At 42.1% G+C, this 21,261-nt stretch overlaps 1 protein-coding gene across 2 annotated transcripts in view; it reads right to left on the bottom strand.

The window, feature by feature from the left end:
• The window catches only part of zbtb17 (zinc finger and BTB domain containing 17), a 33,101-nt gene extending 11,843 nt beyond the window's left edge, over nt 1-21,258 (bottom strand). The window contains exons 1-8 of one of the 2 annotated variants that reach the window (XM_072586580.1): nt 21,130-21,258; nt 11,102-11,307; nt 9,886-10,020; nt 9,495-9,668; nt 6,579-6,695; nt 3,060-3,325; nt 1,983-2,125; nt 967-1,267 (exon numbers count right to left, since the gene is read on the bottom strand). In XM_072586580.1, coding sequence (XP_072442681.1) covers nt 967-1,267; nt 1,983-2,125; nt 3,060-3,325; nt 6,579-6,695; nt 9,495-9,668; nt 9,886-10,020; nt 11,102-11,306 — 1,341 coding nt within the window. In that variant the 5' untranslated portion in view covers nt 11,307; nt 21,130-21,258. Of the gene's footprint in view, nt 1-966; nt 1,268-1,982; nt 2,126-3,059; nt 3,326-6,578; nt 6,696-9,494; nt 9,669-9,885; nt 10,021-11,049; nt 11,079-11,101; nt 11,308-21,129 lie in introns of those variants that run through there. The other variant, XM_072586581.1, reaches the window with a different exon arrangement.
• Nucleotides 21,259-21,261: the final 3 nt, after the last annotated feature.

A 21,261-nucleotide genomic window follows, 5' to 3' on the forward strand; every position in this document is an offset into this window, starting at 1 on the left:
TGTTATACTCAGCAGTATAAACATTTCATCCATTAACACCACAGGTATCTTTCCAAACATGTGAGTGGATAACATGCCTCTAGAATATGGTGTATTTATGTCATTGTTCCAAATAACTTTATGATCCTTTTAAAAACTACCTTTGCAAAACTAACTAAAACCTATTTGCCTCTATTTTAAAATTGAAACTAAAATAGCTAATATGGTGTAGAATTATTATTATTCACACTTTATCACAGTGTGAATAATCTCCTTCTGTGCCACAATGACTCCGTAACACCAGAGAGATACACAATGTTGTTCCTTTGCTAGCCACTCAGAGGCATATTTTAAACGATGGTAGCCACTTCCCTTCCTTTACAGAACCTGCTTCAAAGCACCGCAGGTGAATGCGGGTTTGAAGAAACCATAATATCATTTTCAGTTCAGCTTTGCTGCATCAGGAGATGACAGATCCTTGTGGCAGTAACTGAGTCACCTATGTAAGCATTCAAACTGAGGAATTGCCATATGCCATGTACATTCGAGAATCCAAATTATTTTTTGGTAAAGAAATCCTTTCTTGCTGTTGATATGCTTTACGGCATTCTCTAAGTGCCATGTTATAGCTTCATGACTTGATACAAGAGAAATTACCTGTTTGCTTAGAATACAGCTTGGTCTGCAGGGACAGATAGATTGAGTTCACTGATCTTAGCCAGTGCAACAGTAGATCCATTACAATTGACCCTGGATTGAAGGGGGAGTAAGCATAGTAAATATCAAACAAGAATCAGCCATTGCCACTGGCTCTTGTTGAAAGACATGTTGGTGCATACAGATCAGGCAACAACAGAATCGCCTGGCTCCTGTCAACAGCTTGTTAGCATTCTTTTGAGTAGATTTCTGTACTGGACAGTATGACAGGGACAGGATCTCAACAAAGATCCCACACCAGCTAAGAGATGGAGGAAGGAGGAGTCATACCTGATTAAAACGTTTCTCACAGTGCGGACACTTGTGAACCTTGTCAGCATCATGCATTTCCAGATGCCTCATTTTAGCAGTGGGATCAGAGAATGACCTCTCGCAGTAATCGCATTGGTAAGGCTTCTCACCACTGTGAACCAGCTGGTGGCGTTTCAGGTTGCCAGAGGTGGTGAATGTTTTCCTGCAGTCATCACACGTGTACTTAGCCTCGCCTGTGTGTCGCTTCTTATGCAAATTCAGCAAACTGATGAGCCGGTAGCTCTTCCCACATTCTTCACAGGAATGAGGTTTGACAGGACTGTGGAAAAAGCAAATACTGGTTAGCACTTTACTCCAGTCAAAAGTTCTTGTCTTCTTAGAGAACTGTATTTTATAATGAACAAGTTCACCATTGTCACTGGAATTTGATCTGTGACATGATGCAAATATGCTACGATGAAAAAATTGCACTTTAATTTATTCCTTCAAGAGAGCAGGGGATTGGTGTGGGTGAGTGAAAGACAGTGACTGTAGGTGGTTGAGAGAGTGAATGATTGGAGCAGGTGGCTGACTGAAGTTTTCAAAATGTTAAGGGAATAAATAGGTTAAATAGAAAGAAAGTCCCTTGATTGGGGAGTAAAGGACGAGTGGGAAAAGCTAAAAATTAAGAACCAGATCTTTCAGGAGTGAAATTAGGAACTTTTACACAAAAACAGAACTGGTCAAGATATAGTTCTGTTGAAGGGTCACTGGACCAGTAATGGTGGCTCTGCTTTTTTTCCACAGATGCTTCCAGACTTGCTGAGTTTCTCCAACAATTTCTGTTTTCACTTCAAATTTCCAGCATCCACTGTTCTTGGTTTTATTATTATGATGGACTGTTAGGTTGTAAATCAACCATGACCTCATTGAATGACAATCAGATCTGAGGAGCTAAATAGTCTCTTCCTGCTCTCATGAACCAACAAATGGCTGAGTTAGTACTGCTCAGGGATCATTCCTGTTGATTGTGAGCCTCAGTAACTCTCCCATACCTGTGTGTTTTCTCATGTGCTTTGCAGGCTGCAGGGTCAGAGAATGCTTTGTTACACTCCCTGCAGGAGAATGGCTTCTCTCCTGTGTGGATGCGGACATGCCGCTTATAGTTTCCAGTGTGTGTGAACTCTTTCCCACAGTCCTAAAATAAAGAAGGAATAGATCAGTTGCTAGAAGTTTAGATGAGGAAGAGGTAATTTGATTGAAACATAAACGATTCTGAGGTTCATGTGGAAAGGGTGTTTCCTCTATTGGGAGAATCTGGAACTAAAGGTTGCTGTTTAAAAATAAGTAGTCACTCATTTAAGGTAATGATGGGGAGATTTTTTTTCTCTCATGGAGGTTTGAGAGACTTTGGAACTCTCTTCCTGAAAAGGCAGTTGAAACATGGTCATGAATATTTTTAAGGTAGAGGTCAATAGTTTCTTGATAAGCAAGGCAGGGTGAAAGGTTATCAGGAGTAGGTGAGAATGTGGAGCAATCAGATCAGCTATGATCTTATTGATTGACAGAAAAGACTCATAAGGACTGAGTGGCATACTTCTGCTCCTAATGCATCACCTTGAATGTTTTAATAACGAGAGCCATGGTAGGGGTCAGAGGATGTGACTATGGCTACTTTGTAGATATGTACATGTTAGGTAAGCTCATGAACAGCTTTGACTCTGACCTCATTTGGCAAAAGGAGTGCCACTTGCTCGGGGCAAGTGATCACTCCTTTGAGATGCAGTAAAATAACTGTCTGACAAGATTGTGAACAGCAAGTTAAGTGCCCAGAATAATATGGGAGTCTTGTTGCTAGTTCAGGTACAGCATATGCATTAACTAACTGTTTTGTCACCACCACCACTACCTCTTTCTTTGTTACCATGAGAAATCACTTGATGCTGAATCTTACTGCTCACAATCCTATCCTAGACACTTACTTTCCTGTATCTCAAACAAGTGTTTGTTTCCTGTATGGTTAGCCCTTGGGCAAGTGGCATTCCTTTGACCAAGATGTACATTGTAGTCGATGCTGTTCATGCGCAAGATCCCAAACTGGTGCAAATCAGTTTGTTGCAGAGAACCATTACCTTGCATTTGTGTGTTATTGAGCCATAAGGACGGGACTCAGTCCGGTCAATGTATGGTCCAAAGCGGCGACGTCTGGTGTCATGAGCACCATCCTGATCCTCCAAAGTTGCATCTGACTCTGAGGCTGCGTCTAACTTTTCACTGAATTCAGAATGTCCCCCACTGTCTCCATGACCGTGTGTCATTGCATCCCCATTCTCTTTTATCTCAGTGTCTTCATCTTGCTCCACTTTATCTGACTCACTCAATTCATCTTCTGCTGTCTCTGAGGAAAGGAACAAAATCAGGCGGCCCATTATTCCAAATAAGGTAGCCTTAACCAGCAACCAATATATTTCAAACTGATTGGTTATAAGCTGCCCTGATACTTAACGTCCTCAACTCAGACTCAGTGAACCACACAGTCACAGGTTCCATCACTGGTCTGTGCTGAGTTAGCTGATCTCAGCTGGGACAGTAATAAAGGTCACCATTGGCCTCTATTGCCTAGGAGCAGGGATAAGAAAAATTAGATGTGGTTCTCAGTTCTAATCTCCCTTCAGGGTCTTGAGTTAGAAAGTACATTCATTTATATCCTTGAATCCTAGCGTCTCTTGGGAACCGATCAAACATGTGCAGGGAAACCTCTTGTTGATTACTATATACCGCCAATCCCTTCCTCAGTCGATGAATCAGTGGTCCTCCATGTTGAAGATGCTGGAGATCAGAGCTGAAAATGTGTTGCTGGAAAAGCGCAGCAGGTCAGGCAGCATCCAAGGAGCAGGGGAATCGACGTTTCGGGCATGAGCCCTTCTTCAGCTCCTTGGATGCTGCCTGACCTGCTGCACTTTTCCAGCAACACATTTTCAGCTCCTCCATGTTGAAGACCACTTAGTGGATGCATGGAGAATGGCAAGAGCAGAGACTTCCATCTGAGTCAGGGACTTCCACGTGCATCATTAGAAGTGCCTGAATAGCACCTCTAATGTCCAGGGGTGTATAGGCAAGGTGGATTAGCCATGAGAAATGCAGGGTTACAGGGTAGGAGGGAGGGGATGGATGGGTCTGAGTGAGATGCTCTTCAGAGGGTCAATGTGGACTCAATGGGCTGAAAGGCCTGCTTCCACACTGTAGGGATTCTATGATTCTACAACATGGCTGCTATACTGATTCTGTGGCAGGTTGGGAGGGAACCAACAATGAAAATGTACCTGACCTCATCCTCACGAATTTAACTGTTGCAGATACATTTGTCCATCACAGTATCGGTAGAAGTGACCACTATACAAACTTCATTAAGACAAAGTCTTGCCTTCACACTGAGAAGACCCTCATTATGTTGTGTGGAACACCCACAATGCTAATTGGGATAAATTTTGAACAGATCTAGCAAATCATTGCTGTGTATCCATGAGGTATTGAGAACCATGAACAGCAGCAGATTTGTTACAATCTATAACCTTATTGCCTGGTATATCCTGCACTCTACCATTGCCACCAATCCATTGGATCAGCTCTAGTCCAATGAAGAGTGCAGGATGGCATGCCTGGCATAGCACCAAGCCTGATAAAATTCTGGTGAAAATATTGAAGACTTGAGCTCCAAAACTAGCAGCACCCCAGCCAAGCTATTCAAGTTACAACACTGCCAGCTATCTAGCAATGTGGGAAATTTGCCTAGGTATGTTTTGTGCACAAAAAACTGGACAAATTCAAGTTACCACAGTATTATTTATTCTCAATCATCAAGCAGCACTTATTCAATAATAATCTGCTCACTGTTGCTCAATTTGGGTTCCACTAGGCCCACTCAGTTTCTGACCTTGTTACAGCCTTGGTCCAAAATGAACAAAGGAGATGAACTTCAGAAGGAATGTGAGAAGAGCTGCCCTTGACATTAAGGCTGCATTTGACAAAGTTGGCATCAAAAGACCTGAGTAAAACTAGGGGCAATGGAATTGGGGAAAACACTCCAATGGATGGAGTCATATCTATCACATAACTCATCTCCAGGACATTACTGTACAAGTTCTTCAAGGTGGAGACCTAGGCACAGCCATCTTCAGCTACTTCATCATTGACCTTATGATGGAGGGAGGTCAGAAATGGGGGTGTTTACTGATGATCGCACAATGTTCAGCACAATTCATGACTTCTCAGATACTGAAACAGTCTATGTCCAAATGCAGCAAGATCTTGGTAATGTTTGGGCTTGGTCTGATAAGTGGCAAGTAAGATTTGCATCACACTAGTGCCAGGTAATGACCACCTCCAATAAAAGAAAACTTAAACATCGCCCCATGACATTCAATGGCATTACCATGGCTGAATCCCTCACTACCAACATCCTGGGTATATCATTGACCAGAAACAGAACTGAACCATGCCATATAAACACTGTAGCTGCAAGAGCAGATTAGACGCTGGGAATGTTATGTTAAGTAACTTACCTCCTGACTCCTCAATGCCTGTCCAACATCTACAAAGACACAGGTCAGGAGCATCTATTACCTTCAACATTCACTCCTTACACCACTGATGGACAGAGACAGCAATGTGTACCATGTTCAAAATGCACTGCAACAACTCACCTAGGCTCCTGAGACAGCACCTTCCAAACCCACGACTTCTACCATGTAGAAGAACAAGGGCATGAGAATACCTATTACCCACCGGCAATGTTCTCTTTAAGATGCACAGCTATGCTTGCAACTGGTGTATAGATGTATTTATTTCAGTTTAGACGCAGCTACCATGCATGGATCTCGAAGGTTCATGCAGTGTCAGGGGATCTTAGATGGAACGTAGTCTGGAAGTTCCCCTCCAAGTCATTCACCATCCAAATTTGGAAACATACTTCCATTCCTTCACTGTTGCTGGATCAAAATTCTGAATTCTTTCCATAATGGCACTTAGGACTATACATACACTACATGGACTACAGCATTTCAAGAAGGCAGCTCAGCACAGACTTCTCCCAGGCAGTTATGGATTGGCAATAAATGCTGGCCCAGCCACATACAGTGGATAAGTAATGGAAAAAAAGGAGAGAACCAGGCTTTAATGTCCCCCATATTTACATTTCATACCAACATTCACTGTTTCGACTTTTATCTAATAATGGCCAGTTATATAAGGTACCAAAGAAAAGCCAACGTGTGGAACTGTAGGAAGGAAGGAGAAGGAATGAATTTCCTTCAAGAGAGAAAGGAGCATTGCTTGGGGACAAAAAAAAAGTAAAGCTCATATCTCTTACATGCACTGGCTCATTGTTCATCACCCAATCTCTCATTAAAAACAGAAATGTATTCATGGCAGATAGTTAGGGAAACATAGTGGCTATTAAATACTTAATTGATTGATACTGTGCTAATACAGAGAACCAATGAGCCTGAGCTTAAATTTATTTCTTTTACCTGATTACCACAAACCAGTGATAGCTACCAGACAGAAGAGCACATATAAAAATGATTAAATTATAGCATGCCCATCTGAAAAGGTTACACCCAAACATTGGGATTATTGACTAAAGACTATACCTTCATCAGGATTTTCTGAAATACTGGCATCTTTGGTGTCACTCGAAGTGCTTTTCCTGGCAGGAAGGTGCCGGCGTTTACCATATATCTTCGAGACAGCATCTTTTACTGTGTCGCCTGTAGGGAAATACACAGCTGAGTCACAGAGACGATGGTCACCACATGCAGAGACACACTCGTCAAGTTAAAAGTCAGCTGGCAGTGTGGATGGCAGAAACTAAAGAGATCATCAGTGTGACTGGCAGACAGAAGGCACGGATTGCAGCATTAATGCACTACATCAGATGAGTCCAACCGCTTTAGGTGCAACCCAGGATTTACCCTTAAGAAAATGTAGAATGAAGTCTATTTTTAGTACAATCGAAGTCTAATTCAAATGTATACAATTATTCATTTTGTCCTCGATTTAGGAAGTCTCAATACGACACCTGTGACTGCACATTATCAGCCGGTATCTTGTGTTGTAGTTTAGGACTGCTGGTCATTATACAGTACATCAAATGCCTATCTGTGATGTGGATTATGCTTAATTATCTTTGTTTGGGAGAATACTGTCTCATTCTGTGCAGACAAAGCAAGCTTTCATTTCTAAAGCACAGAATGATATGGGTGAGTTTATTTCTCTGTTTACAAGTCCCAAAAATGCTGTCTTTTGAACTGACTTTAAGCTCAATATCAATTTGCATTGTAATTATCTCCATATTGGGATTCAGTTTAACTCAGTTGGCTGGATTGTTGGTTTACAGAGCAGTGTGACGCTAACAGTGTGGGTTCAATTTCCATCACCGGTTTGAGGTTACCACGAAGGACTCTATTTCTCAACCTCTTCCCTTGCCTGAGGTCTGGTGGCCCTCAGGTTAAATCACCACCAGTCGCTTCTCTCAAAATGAGAGCAGCCCCTATGGTCTCATAAGACTATGGCAACACAGCAACAATATCTCCATATTAACTCCACTGCTTGGTAAATCAAATACCTGATGGAATTTGGTAGCTAACCCATTGACGTCTACTTGAATGGATCAGTTTGAGACAAACATGCCAATTTGTTCCCTAACATCTAATTCCTAAAACTGCCTGTTGAATTCCTCTGCTAACTTCCTCAGGTATGCACAAATGTTTTCTATGTGGAGCCATTTTTCTTTGTCTTTGAGTTTTTTTCCTGGCATTTTCTCCAAGCTTGGAAAGTGTTGCCGCATTTTATTTTTTAATTGGAAGGCCCACAAACCCAGTTTCATGAGTCTGTATTTGAATGCATTCACAGCACTGATCATATGCATTCAGTCTCTATCCTTTCTCTGCAGTTAACAGCTTAGCTCTTTTAGTTTCAGCATACTGTAAGGAACTCAATTACACACTGTCTGACAGCTCACTGCACCCTTCATTCCTTGCTTTAAGAAGAGTGAAGATTTTGGGTACCATACCTAAAAACCTTCCCTTGACTTAACTGCCTCAGATCACCACTCTTCAGTCAGTTGTCTTCAGAAAAAGATTCCACCTCATCTTGCGACTGTGGAAGCACCAAAAGACATGCTTGGACAGCCAGTATTATTTCTTCATTGTTGTTAAAGTGTTTGAATAAAAAGTCAGTGGGCCACAGTCATTGCTTCCTTAACTACTTTGCCACCTGTGAATGATTTCTTGAACTTTGCCAGAAGATGACAAAATTATGCTTCTTACCTTTTGCTGCTGGTTCAAGAAAAAAAATCAGTGTTGAGCTTTCAAAAGAGCCTTCAGCTCATCAACTTTCTTTGTCTGTACATCATTGTTGTTCAAATTCCCATTTTTACTTATGAATATACTTTAATAGCATGCAAAGCAGATGCCTTTATCTTTTACAGTGGTGATAGAAATTTGTTTTCTTATTCCACATGGAAGTTGCACACTTCTGGTTTCTTCAGTGGTGAAGTCAACTGTCAGACATTCTGTGATCAACCAGTCCACCACAATCTGTGTGTTAGATACCACTACACAATTGACAGGTGCTGCACCCTACAGGCTGAGTTCCCAAACACAGCCTGACCATTTTGTAGAGTTCTGGATCCAAGTCCCATTCTGGTGCTTGAGTACACAAATCAGTCCAAACCTGCAGAGTGGCAGCACTGGACTGTCAGAGCGGCTGTCTTTTGAATGAAACATTAAACTGAAACCACAGTGGGCTACTCGTTTGGATATAAAAGATCCTACCTTGAAAAAGAGCACAGAAATTATCCCTAGTGTCCTGGCCAATATTTATCCCTCAACCAATATCACAAGAAGACAGATTACCTGTTCGTTATCACATTGCTGTTCGTGGGAGTTTGCTGGGTGCAAATTGGATGCTGATTTTCTTATAAGAATGGCTACACTTCAAAAGTAATTGATTGATTGTAAAATATTTTGACATGTCTAGCTACAAAAACCGATATTACAAATGCAAGTCATTTTTTTCTCTTCCAGAGAAGATGAAGTGAGAGAGAAGAACAGGGAATTGGAGGAACTGCACTTTCCTATACCTTCGGCTGTCTATGCACGGATGATGCATGGCAGATGGACTCAAATTGAAGAAGCAAACTCTCTGGACTTTTTCAACAACAATTATCAACAACACACAATTTATTGAAGCTGCAAATTTCATAAGTTAATTTCTAATACAATACTGATTCAAAACAGCTGCTTTTTTTTTAACCCTTCTTTAACTTTTTTATTTGCCTTGAGTGAGTCAAACCCAGATCCCAAAGCTAGTTAACTCTTGAGCCTCAAGCAGCTACAGTTGAATATTACTGACTAGTAGTGGATCAGTCTCATAGATACTTCTCAACTTTAATCACTGATTTCCATACACAGCTGCCAATTACTAGGGGTCAAAGCTTCATGTCAGCAAGGAGTAAAACATTGAATGTCTAACCAGATTGCACCGTGGAGAGGATGCCAACTGACCAGGTTTGTAATCTTTGTCTTCATCATCTTCAAACTCCACTGTTGTATCGTCGTCCTCAGATTCCACTGGTGCTTCATCCTTCACTTCTTCAGCTGGGTCCTTCTTTTGTTTCTCAGGATTATCTGTGACCAGTTCTTTTTCTTGCTTTCCATCACTGCCTGGTATCTCAATACCTGTTTGCAAGACAGAATCAGCGCAGTTAGATACAGACATGGTGGCCAACTATTAACTACTTATAGTTGCTCTTTGAATAGTTTGAAGAATTTGTGGAGAAAGAAAGAATAGAATAAGAGTTTCGAATGCCTTTGTACCTTTGTATCTCTTTCATACATACATACCAAGGAGAAGGTTCCTCTTTGGTGAAAGCCACTGATGGGGTGCAAGACCTACCTTCAATGAAAGTGTTACAGGTGCTGACAATGTCATGCATCTGAAGGAAGCCAGCCACTGCCTGCACATCAAAAACGTTCGCCGAGGTCAGGTTCAGCTTGGCCGTGTACATGAATTCTAACACCTGGCCGAGACCTGTGAGAAAGTATCTCAGATCACTATATGCTATGACTACTGAGGGATTCAATCCATTCCTGGAAGCACATGAAGATCTCCTGGCTCGACAGTCCTGAGTCACATTTAATCAATCTATCTCTCAATGAGGTTCAAACTCAAGCTAGAAAATTCACCTCATCACATTGAGCAATGTTGTTGTGAGGATGTACTGATGAAAATCCAGCTGTGGCCTCCAAAAGGGTATTACTTAAGTTTTAAGCATTAAGTTTTAATTATTAAATTTTCTTACATTATGTTGCCACTCCATTTTGTGGTAATCTCACTCATTAGTAATTCACAAGCTCAGGCTAATGCTGTGGGGTCATGGTTTAAAATCCCATCATGGCCACTGGTCGAACTTAAATTCAATAAAAATAATCTGGAATTGAAAGCTAATCTCAGTGATGTCTATCACTGTCCATTGTTGTAAACAATCATCTGGTTCACTAGTTAAATCTGCCATGTTTAACTGGTCTGGCCTACCTGTGACTCCAGACCCACAGCAATGTGGTTGACTCTTATCTTCCCTCTGAAGGTGGCTGAGCAAGCCACTCAGTTATTAGACAATTATGGATGGGAAACAAATTCTGACCTTGCCAATGATACCCACATTCCATGAAAGAATAAAGAAAACAAAAGTAAGCGGAGATACCACTTGACATTCATCTATGAAAATGGCACCGCAGAGCCACATCATGTCCCTGGTTGATGCCCATTTGCAGCGGTCTGCACTAGGACAGACTGAATAATGAGTTGGAGCAGGAAACCAGCTGATGTTTTCATTTCCCCCAACCTAACTTGGGCCGCTGAAAAAGAGTTCCCAATCTCATAGCCACAAGTTAGCCAACTCAAACAGACTGTTGCCAAAATGTAAGCCCCCACTTCAATGGTGATACATTCAATTCAGGTTCTGTTAGCCTTCTCAGGTGAACCATTACTCAGAGAGGAGCAGGGGAGTCGTTCTGGCATCATGACCAACATTTATCTCTGGTTTTAACCCATTCTTACCCTGATAGTGTTAATGTCCTCTGCATAATGGTTCGAGTCCCAGGATTCTCACCTGCTGCATTGCTGATGTCAAGGTGTACCACATCTTTCTGGTCCAAAAACAATGTCCTGAAATATTCACTGCATGCAGCCAGCACCGCCTTGTGTGCCTTGAAGTCAATGCCATCTACAACAAAGGTGCAGTCACAGAGCAACCCAAGGTGTCTCTGGTGATTCAACTGCTCCAGAACCTGGTGACTGTGCTGTGGAAAATCCATTCTTGAACAAGGAGAGAGAAACAAAAATCAGCTATAACCTCAAAACAAATTCATTAAACTGAATTAGTATGGGCTGTGTTGCCATCAGGATTATTTAGCACACTGGTTTCTATCAGGTTGTAGGAAATGTAACAGTTTTGACAATTTTTAAAAAATGTCAACTGGAATGCAGATCTATGGCAGCTAAGCCATGGTACTATCAATTAGCTACCTAGTGTCCTGCAGCAGATCAACTTATGGATATAAGTTTGCTTGCTGAATTGAAGATTTGTTTTCAAACATTTCATCACCATACTAGGTCACATCATCAGTGAGCCTCCGGAGAAGCACTGATGTTATGTCCTGCTTTCTATTCATGTGTCTTGGTTTCTTAGGTGTGTGATATCATTTCTGGTTCTCTTTCTCAGAGGATGGTAGATGAGGGTCCAAATTGATGTGTTTATTGATGGAGTTCCAGTTAGAATGCCTGGCCTTGAGGAATTCTTGTGTGTTTCTCTGTTTAACTTGACCGAAGACGGATGTGTTGTTCCAGTCAAAGTGGTGTCCTTCTTTGTCTGTATGTAAGAACACTAGTGATGTCTTTTGGTGACTAGTTTGTGTTCATGTATCCTGGCAACAAGTTTTCTGCCTGTTTGTCCAATGTAGTGCTTGTTCCAGTTCTTGCAAGGTGTTTTGTAACTGACATTAGTTTTGCTGGTTGTTTCTATTGGATCCTTTAGGTTCATAAGTTGTTGTTTAAGTGTGTTGGTAGGTTTGTGGACTACCATGATGCCAAGAGGTCTGAGGAGTCTGGAAGTCATTTCAGAGATGTCTTTGATATAAGGTAATGTGGCTAGAGTTTCTGGGCACGTTGTGTCTGCTTGCTTGGGTTTGTTGTTGAGAAATCGGCAGACTGTATTTATTGGGTACTTGTTCTTGAATGTGCTGAATAGGTATTTTTCTTCTGCTGTTCGCAGTTCTTGGGTGCTGCAGTGTGTTGTTGCTCATTGAGATAATGTCCTGATGCAGCTTCATTTGTGGGTGTTGGGATGATTGCTTCTGTAGTTAAGTATTTGGTCTGTGTGTGTTGTTTTCCTGTAGATGCAGGTTTGAAGTTCTCCATTAACTGTTCGTTCTACTGTCTCATTTAGGAATGGGAGTCTGTTTTCATTCTCCTCCTCTTTTGTGAATTTTATGCCAGTCAGGATATCTTAGGTGGTGTTGTAGGTTTCGTCCAATTTGTTCGATTTTCTGATGGCAAAGGTGTCATCCACATAGCGGACCCAAAGTTTGGGTTGGATAGTTGGAAGGGCTGCTTGTTCCAGTCTCTGCATTACTGCTTCTGCTAGCAACCCTTATATTCTTGATTCCATGGATCAAGACTAATTTGTTTGCAGGTCTTGTTATTAAATGTGAAGTGGGTGGTGAGGTGTAAAATTCACAAAAGAGGCGGAGAATGACAAAAGACAGGTAGAACGAACAGTTAATGGAGAACTTCAAACTCGCATCTACAGGAAAACAACACACAGAGACCAAATACTTAACTACAGAAGCAAAGTACAGATGCTTCTGTAGTTAACACCCACAAATGAAGCTGCTTCAGGACATTATTTCAATAAGCCACACTGCAGCATCCAAGTACTGCAAACAGCAGAAGAGAAATACTTATACAGCGTATTCAAGAAAAACAGGTACCCAATAAATGCAGTCTGCTGATTTCTCAACAACAAACCAGAACATGCAGATACAACGTGCCCAGAAACTATAGCCACATTACCTTACATCAAAGATATCTCTGAAATGACTTCCAAACTCCTCAGACCTCTTGGCATCATCGTAGCCCACAAACCTACCACCACACTTAAACGGCAACTAATGAATCTAAAGGATCCAATAGAAACAACCAACAAAATGAATGTCACTTACAAAATACCTTGCAAGAACTATAACAAACACTACATTGGACAAACAGAGAGAAAACTTGCCACTAGGATACATGAACACCAGCTAGTCACCAAAACACATGACCCACTATCACTAGTATCCTCAAGGCCAGGCATTCTAACTGGAACTCCATCAATAAACACATCAATTTGGACCCCATCTACCATCCTCTGAGAAAAAGAACCGGAAATGATATCACACACCTAAGAAACCAAGACATATAAACAGAAAGCGGGACATAACACCAGTGCTTCTCCGGAGGCTCACTGATGATGTGGCCTAGTATGGCAACAAAACGTCTGAAAATGAACCTTCCAGCTCAGCGAGCAAACTTAGATCCACAACCTCAACCTTACAAATCTTCTCAAATATCACTTATGTTCTGGCAACAAATATTGTGCTGACCAAAATTCCTGTCTAAAAACTGTTAGAGGCCACTATGGAATTTTTTTTCACTCAATGAAATGAAGATTTTATATTGGGTTGTGAACAATTAAACATTCCTAATTCTGCAGTAAATTGGCTTCCCCAATCAAGGAAGCAACAGAATGGGAAATGAGAGAACAGAATGATCATCTCGCGTTGGGGCAAAGTTTCATCCTGCATTTATTCCTTTCTAAATTGGCTCATTTTAAATATATACTACCAAAATGTATATTTGGAAAAAAGTCATATTTTCTATTTTCTAATTTCTATCACTGCTGCACAATAAAAATAAGAAATTATGCAAGATTTGCCTTTTATGTGAGCCTGTATTTATTTTGCTGGTTGGTCTCACAAAAGTGACTAACATAAATGTGCTCATTGAAATAAATTAATATTGAAGGGATAAATATCCCTGAAATAGAGTCATAGAGATATACAGCATGGAAACATACCCTTCGGTCCAACCTGTCCATGCCGACCAGATATCCTAACCCAATCTAGTCCCACCTGCCAGCACCCAGCCCATATCCCTCCAAACCCTTCCTAATCATATACCCATCCAAATGCCTCTTAAAAGTTGCAATTGTACCAGCCTCCACCACATCCTCTGACAGCTCATTCCATACACGTACCACCCTCTGCGTGTAAAGTTGCCCCTTAGGTCTCTTTTATATCTTTCCCGTCTCACCCTAAACCTATGCCCTCTAGTTCTGGACTCCCCGTCCCTAGGGAAAAGACTTTGTCTATTTATCCTATCCATGCCCCTCATAATTTTGTAAACCTCTATAAGGTCACCCCTCAGCCTCTGACGCTCCAGGGAAAACAGGTCCAGCCTGTTCAGCCTCTCCCTGTAGCTCAGATCCTCCAACCCTGTCAACATCCTTGTAAGTCTTTTTTGAACTCTTTCAAGTTTCACAACATCTTTCCGATAGGAAAGAGTCCAGAATTGCATGCAATATTCCAACAGTGGCCTAACCAATGTCCTGTACAGCCGCAATATGACCTCCCAACTCCTGTACTCAATACCCTGACCAATAAAGGAAAGCATACCAAATGCCTTCTTCACTATCCTATCTACCTGTGACTCCACTTTCAAGGAGCTATGAACCTGTACTCCAAGGTTTCTTTGTTCAGCAACACTCCCTAGGACCTTACCATTAAGTGTATAAGTCCTGCTAAGATTTGCTTTCCCAAAATGCAGCACCTCACATTTATCTGAATTAAACTCCATCTGTCACTTCTCAGCCCATTGGCCCATCTGGTCCACATCCTGTTGTAATCTGAGGTAACCCTCTTCGCTGTCCACTACACCTCCAATTTTGGTGTCATCTGCAAACTTACTAACTGTACCTCTTATGCTCGCACCCAAATCATTTATGTAAATGACAAAAGGTAGAGGACCCAGCACCGATCCTTGTGGCACTCCACTGGTCACAGGCCTCCAGTCTGAAAAACAACCCTCCACCACCACCATCTGTCTTCTACCTTTGAGCCAGTTCTGTATCCAAATGCCTAGTTCTCCCTGTATTCTATGAGATCTAACCTTGCTAATCAGTCTCCCATGGGGAACCTTGTTAAACGCCTTAATGAAGTCCATATAGATCACATCTACTGCTCTGCCCTCATCAATCTTCTTTGTTACTTCTTCAGAAAACTCAATTAAATTTGTGAGATGTGATTTCCCATGCACAAAGCCATGTTGACCATCCCGAATCAGTCCTTGCCTTTAAAGTTTGTGAGAAGATTTGTAGCTCGGGTGCTCGTTGTTGTGGTTCTGTTCACCGAGCTGGGAATTTGTGTTGCAGACATTTCGTCCCCTGTCTAGGTGACATCCTCAGTGCATGGGAGCCTCCTGTGAAGCACTTCTGTGATCTTTCCTCCGGCATTTGTAGTGGTTTGAATCTGCCGCTTCCGGTTGTCAGTTCGCTGTCCGCTGCAGTGGTCGGTATATTGGGTCCAGGTCGATGTGCTTATTGACTGAATCTGTGGATGAGTGCCATGCCTCTAGGAATTCCCTGGCTGTTCTCTGTTTGGCTTGTCCTATAATAGTAGTGTTGTCCCAGTCGAATTCATGTTGCTTGTCATCTGCGTGTGTGGCTACTAAGGATAGCTGGTCGTGTCGTTTCGTGGCTAGTTGGTGTTCATGGATGCGGATCGTTAGTTGTCTTCCTGTTTGTCCTATGTAGTGTTTTGTACAGTCCTTGCATGGAATTTTGTACACTACATTGGTTTTGCTCATGCTGGGTACTGGGTCCTTAGTTCTGGTGAGTCGTTGTCTGAGAGTGGCTGTTGGTTTGTGTGCTGTTATGAGTCCTAGTGGTCGCAGTAGTCTGGCTGTCAGTTCGAAAATGCTCTTGATGTATGGTAGTGTAGCTAGTCCTTTGGGTTGTGGTATGTCCTCGTTCCGTTGTCTTTCCCTTAGGCATCTGTTGATGAAATTGCGTGGGTATCCATTTTTGGTGAATACATTGTATAGGTGTTCTTCTTCCTCTTTTTGCAGCTCTGGTGTACTGCAGTGTGTTGTGGCTCTTTTGAATAGTGTCTTGATGCAACTTCTTTTGTGTGTGTTGGGGTGGTTGCTTTCGTAGTTTAGGATTTGGTCTGTGTGAGTGGCTTTCCTGCATTCCTGAATTCACCACAAAGGTATACAGGAAAGCCACTCACACAGACCAAATCCTAAACTACAAAAGCAACCACCCCAACACACACAAAAGAAGTTGCATCAAGACACTATTCAAAAGGGCCACAACACACTGCAGTACACCAGAACTGCAAAAAGAGGAAGAACATCTATACAATGTATTATCCAAAAACGGATACCCCCGCAATTTCATCAACAGATGCCTAAGGGAAAGACAACGGAACGAGGACATACCACAACCCAAAGGACTAGCTACACTACCATACATCAAGAGCATTTTCGACTGACAGCCAGACTACTGTGACCACTAGGACTCATTACAGCACACAAATCAACAGCCACTTTCAGATGACGACTCACCAGAACGAAGGACCCGATACCCAGCATGAGCAAAACCAATGTAGTGTACAAAATCCCATGCAAGGACTGCACAAAACACTACATCGGACAAACAGGAAGACAGCTAACGATCCGCATCAATGAACACCAACTAGCCACAAAACGACACGACCAGCTATCCTTAGTAGCCACACACGCAGATGACAAGCAACATGAATTCGACTGGGACAACACTACTATTATGGGACAAGCCAAACAGAGAACAGCCAGGGAATTCCTAGAGGCATGGCACTCATCCACAGATTCAATCAATAAGCACATCGATCTGGACCCAATATACCGACCACCACAGCGGACAGCTGGAACTGACAACCGGAAGCGGCAGATTCAAACCACTACAAATACCGGAGAAAAGATCACAGAAGTGCTTCACAGGACGCTCCCAAGCACTGAGGATGTCACCTAGACAGGGGGCGAAACGTCTGCAACACAAATTCCCAGCTCGGCGAACAGAACCACAACAGTCCTTGCCTTTCTAAATACATCTACATCCTGTCCCTCAGGATTCCCTCCAACAACTTGCCCACCACCGAGGTCAGGCTCACCGGTCTCTCGTTCCCTTGCTTGTCTTTACTGCCCTTCTGAAGAAATAATGATGTAAAATGTGTTAATGACCCTGACACAAACGGATATGATATACGCAAAGTGAATATAATTATGTTCATTATTTCTTCAGATGGCCAATCATATCAAATAAACATTTACAGACACCATGTTTGTTACAGTCTCCAAGTTTCAAGTGATCCAATCAACAGGCTCAAACACAAGGACAACGCTGACTACAATTGATCTGAATGACTGCCAATCGGCAGATTTAATGACAGACTGTGTCCAATAATTGGCTTGCTTCTGTTGCCCAAGTCATGAAAGAACTGATCTACAATTCAGAGTTTGTTAGCTGCTCAATGAGAGTGCCACCCCATCAAGATAATTGAAATGAAGTCACATCAGTGCACAGTATTCATCCCTATGGTAGGGATAATAATTCAAATTCAAAAATAATTCAAATTGTTTTTTCACTGGCTGTCTATTGTTAATTAAAGTTAATAGCATTGCTCCAGACAATATAAATGATTGTCAAGTCCATTGCTCCTCAACAAATATTAATGCTTGCAGTGTTAGGGCAAGTAACCATTCACATGCACAGACTTCCAAAAGGGACTTGTACAACACAACAAAACTGGCTCAGTGGAATTGGAAGTGCTATAATAGTCTGGGTAGAGGATTAGTTAATAGGTGGGAGCCAAACAGTAGGGATAAAATGGTTTTTTTTTCAAGTTGGCAGCCTGTGACTAGTGAAATGCCACAACAATCAGAGCTACACCCTCAACTATTTACAATCTATATTCATGACTTGGACGAAAAGACAGCGAGTATCATATCAAAATTTGCTGATGCTAGGTGGAACATTGGCTACAAGGAGAGTGTAAAGATTAAGTGAACAGTAAGGTGGCAAATGGGAGTAGAATGCAGGAAAATATGATATCATACAGTCTGGCCATAAGAACAGAAAAGCAAGTTTTTTAAAAAAGAACAGAACTTGTAAATGTGATATTTAGAGGGACTTGCTAGTATTCGGATAAGAATACACAATACAGTAAAAACTTAGGAAGGGAAATTACATTTTTGCCTTATACCAAGGGGATTTGAGTATGAGAATAAAAATGTCTTACTATAATTGGACAAGGCTTTTGGTGAGACCAGACTGGGAAGTTTCATTGGATTTTTCATTTCAGTCAATGAAATAGGAAGGCCATCCCAAGGGAGGCTGAGGAAATTGGATGTATGTTTCCTGAAGTTTTGAAGAATGACAGGTGGTCACATTGAAATGTCCAACATTCTGAAGGTAAGAACTAAGTTGTTTCTTCTGTTTAGAGTACAGGGGAGGTGGCAGAGTCTATAATCTACTGAAGGCTGAGATACTGCAGTAATAGTCTGTCAGAGTCTCAAGAGATGCAGGGATTGGATGGAAAAATGAAGTTGAAGCCACAATGGAATTGAAGAGGGGAGCAGACTTGACCAACCATACAGTCTACTTCTGCTCCTATTCTGGTATATCCATAGGTTTTCAAAATTTGGAGTGTCTTCTAAGTCCATGATTAACTCTGGGAAGGACAAGGGTGATTCAGTTTGCAATATCTAACAAATAGTAGAGTACTGGGCATTAATTACATTCAATTGAGGCAAGGACGCCAATAATAATAACTCATTGGTAATGCAAAGCACACCTTTATTTATATCATGGTAAATATTAGAAATAGGGGCAACTTACTTCCACAACTTTTCATGATTTCAAAGGTTTCAATTTAGTGACACTCAAAGCTGGAATCTAAGGAACAACTAAATCATTAAATTTAGTTTGCATCATCTACGAGGTCCATGCAAGGACAGATGGGAGACCAACCAAAGCTATACTTCTTACAAGAAGCAGCAAAGTCATCCACTGTTAATCATTGTAAGTGATGTCTTCAGGATGCATGTGGTGTATCTGTTCAAATATCTCCAACAATATTGCAATCCTCCTTTTCACAGATATGCTGTTAACAGACTCACCCGAAAGTTTATCCCTCACCTTAATTAACAGTCTTAAACAGTGAAATGTGATGGTCATGCCTTGAAATGTTGCTGAGTTAAATTCTTGTAATTCTCTTGGGGCTGTATCTAAACCTCTGTGGGCTTCAGCAGTCCAAGAACGTAGGTCACCATCACCTTCGCAATGGCAATTACGGTTGGGTAATAAATGCTAGCTGAGCCAACAATGCTCACAGTCTGTGAATGAATAGTAAACATGCTACCACCTTGCACTACTGAGATGAGAATTTCAAAGACATTATTTGGTAGATACAAGACTAAGTTTCCATCTTTTTAATTTGTTCATGTGTGTGACATTGCTGACTGGGCAGCAATTTTGGCCATTATCTCTTCACATCAAGATCTGATATTGCCTCCTAACCAGACAAAGCACAAATAACAAACGGGGCATGGTTGGGTAAACAGACAAGGTCTTTCCCCATGGGGGGGGGGGGGGGGGGGGGGGGAGTCCAAAATTAGATGGCATAGGTTTAAAATGGGAGGGGAAAGATTTAAAAAGGAACCTGAAGGGCAACTTTTTCCATGCAGAAAATGGTGTGTGTATGAATCGAGCTGCTAGTGGAATAAGAGACTGGTAACATTACACAATTTAAAAGGCTTCTGGATGGGTATATGAATAGGAAGGGTTTACAGGGGTATGGGCCAAATGCTGGCAAATGGGAGAATATTTATTTTGGATATCTGTTTGGCATGGACCGAAAGGTCTGTTTCTGTGTTGTATATCTCTAAGACTCCAAGCTGGGATAGACAGATTCCCTTGTTAAAACTGTTCACAAAACCAACTAGGGCCTTAAACTAGATAGTGCCATTTTAAGTATCTTGTACCAAGCTTTTAGAATATAAAATTAATGTCAAAAATACACTTCTGCATTTGTTTCTTTAACTCTCAATTTAGCTCTGATACCGAGGTAATCAATAATTTTTTCATCACCAACACATACAGCGTGAGCTCTGCTGCAGTCTGATTCAGACCCTGGTAAAGAGCAGAATCCCTTACTGTTGACAGCAGGGCATTTAATCTCAATGACAAACAGCGCTTTTCAGTCCAGAAAAATTGTTGTGGCCATGGACACCTTTGATGGGGGCTGTGATGGGCAATGTTTTTCCTCGGATGTTTCATGTCAAGTTGGAGATGGCAGTTCCTTCTTTTTCGAGTTTTCGTAAAAAGTAATCGTGATGACAAGCAATCACAATCCTGCACTTAGCAGATCAGAAGATTAGCATCTTTATATATGTTTTGTGTTTGTCGTCTCCGCCCCGGTGTGCCTGTTATTGCTCCAACTGCGTGTTTATTAATTACCTCTATCATTCTCTCTCCCTTGGTGTTTGTTGATTGTCCCTAAGCCCTGGTACGTTTTCATTCTCCCTGCTCTGATGTTTCTCTTTATTGTCCCTGCTTTTCCCCGGAGTATTTCGATTATGGGCATGCCCCACCCTTATACCTGTCTGTGCATCCAAATATCTCCCTGTTTATTAACACTCTGTCCGCATGAATCCTTAATCGGTGTCCCTGGTTGCCCCTGGAATTTCTCTGTCTGGTTATTTCTCATGTGTTCTTCCGTTGCTAAGCCCCTAACCTGCTGTACCTCCATTTATTACCCCTCTGTGTATTGGCCGTCTATCAATCGATCAGTGTATTGGCGTCTCTGGGCTCCACTAACCCCCTCTGTATCTATTGATCCGTGTATTGTTTGAGCGCGTCTGGCGGACCCTGCTTCGTCTCCATGATGGCGGCGGGAGGCGAGTCTGCGGCCTTCTTCCAAACCTCTGCCTCAGAGCGCCCTTTCCCCCAGCCGCGCTCTCAGGCGCGCAGCCGGCTCCCCACTCCAGTCTGAACCTCACCTTTCTTGTCCCCGCCAGCTGTTGCGGGGTTACGGGCTCCGTTTCCCCGCCCTCTCTTGGGCCTGCTATCGAGGTTTGTTGCGCTCGCCGTGCCGCTGCTTCGGGCTAGCTGGGCCCTGCCGCCGCCATCTT

The sequence above is a fragment of the Chiloscyllium punctatum genome, chromosome 16 (genome assembly GCF_047496795.1).
Source record: "Chiloscyllium punctatum isolate Juve2018m chromosome 16, sChiPun1.3, whole genome shotgun sequence".
Classification (NCBI taxonomy): Eukaryota; Metazoa; Chordata; class Chondrichthyes; order Orectolobiformes; family Hemiscylliidae; genus Chiloscyllium; species Chiloscyllium punctatum.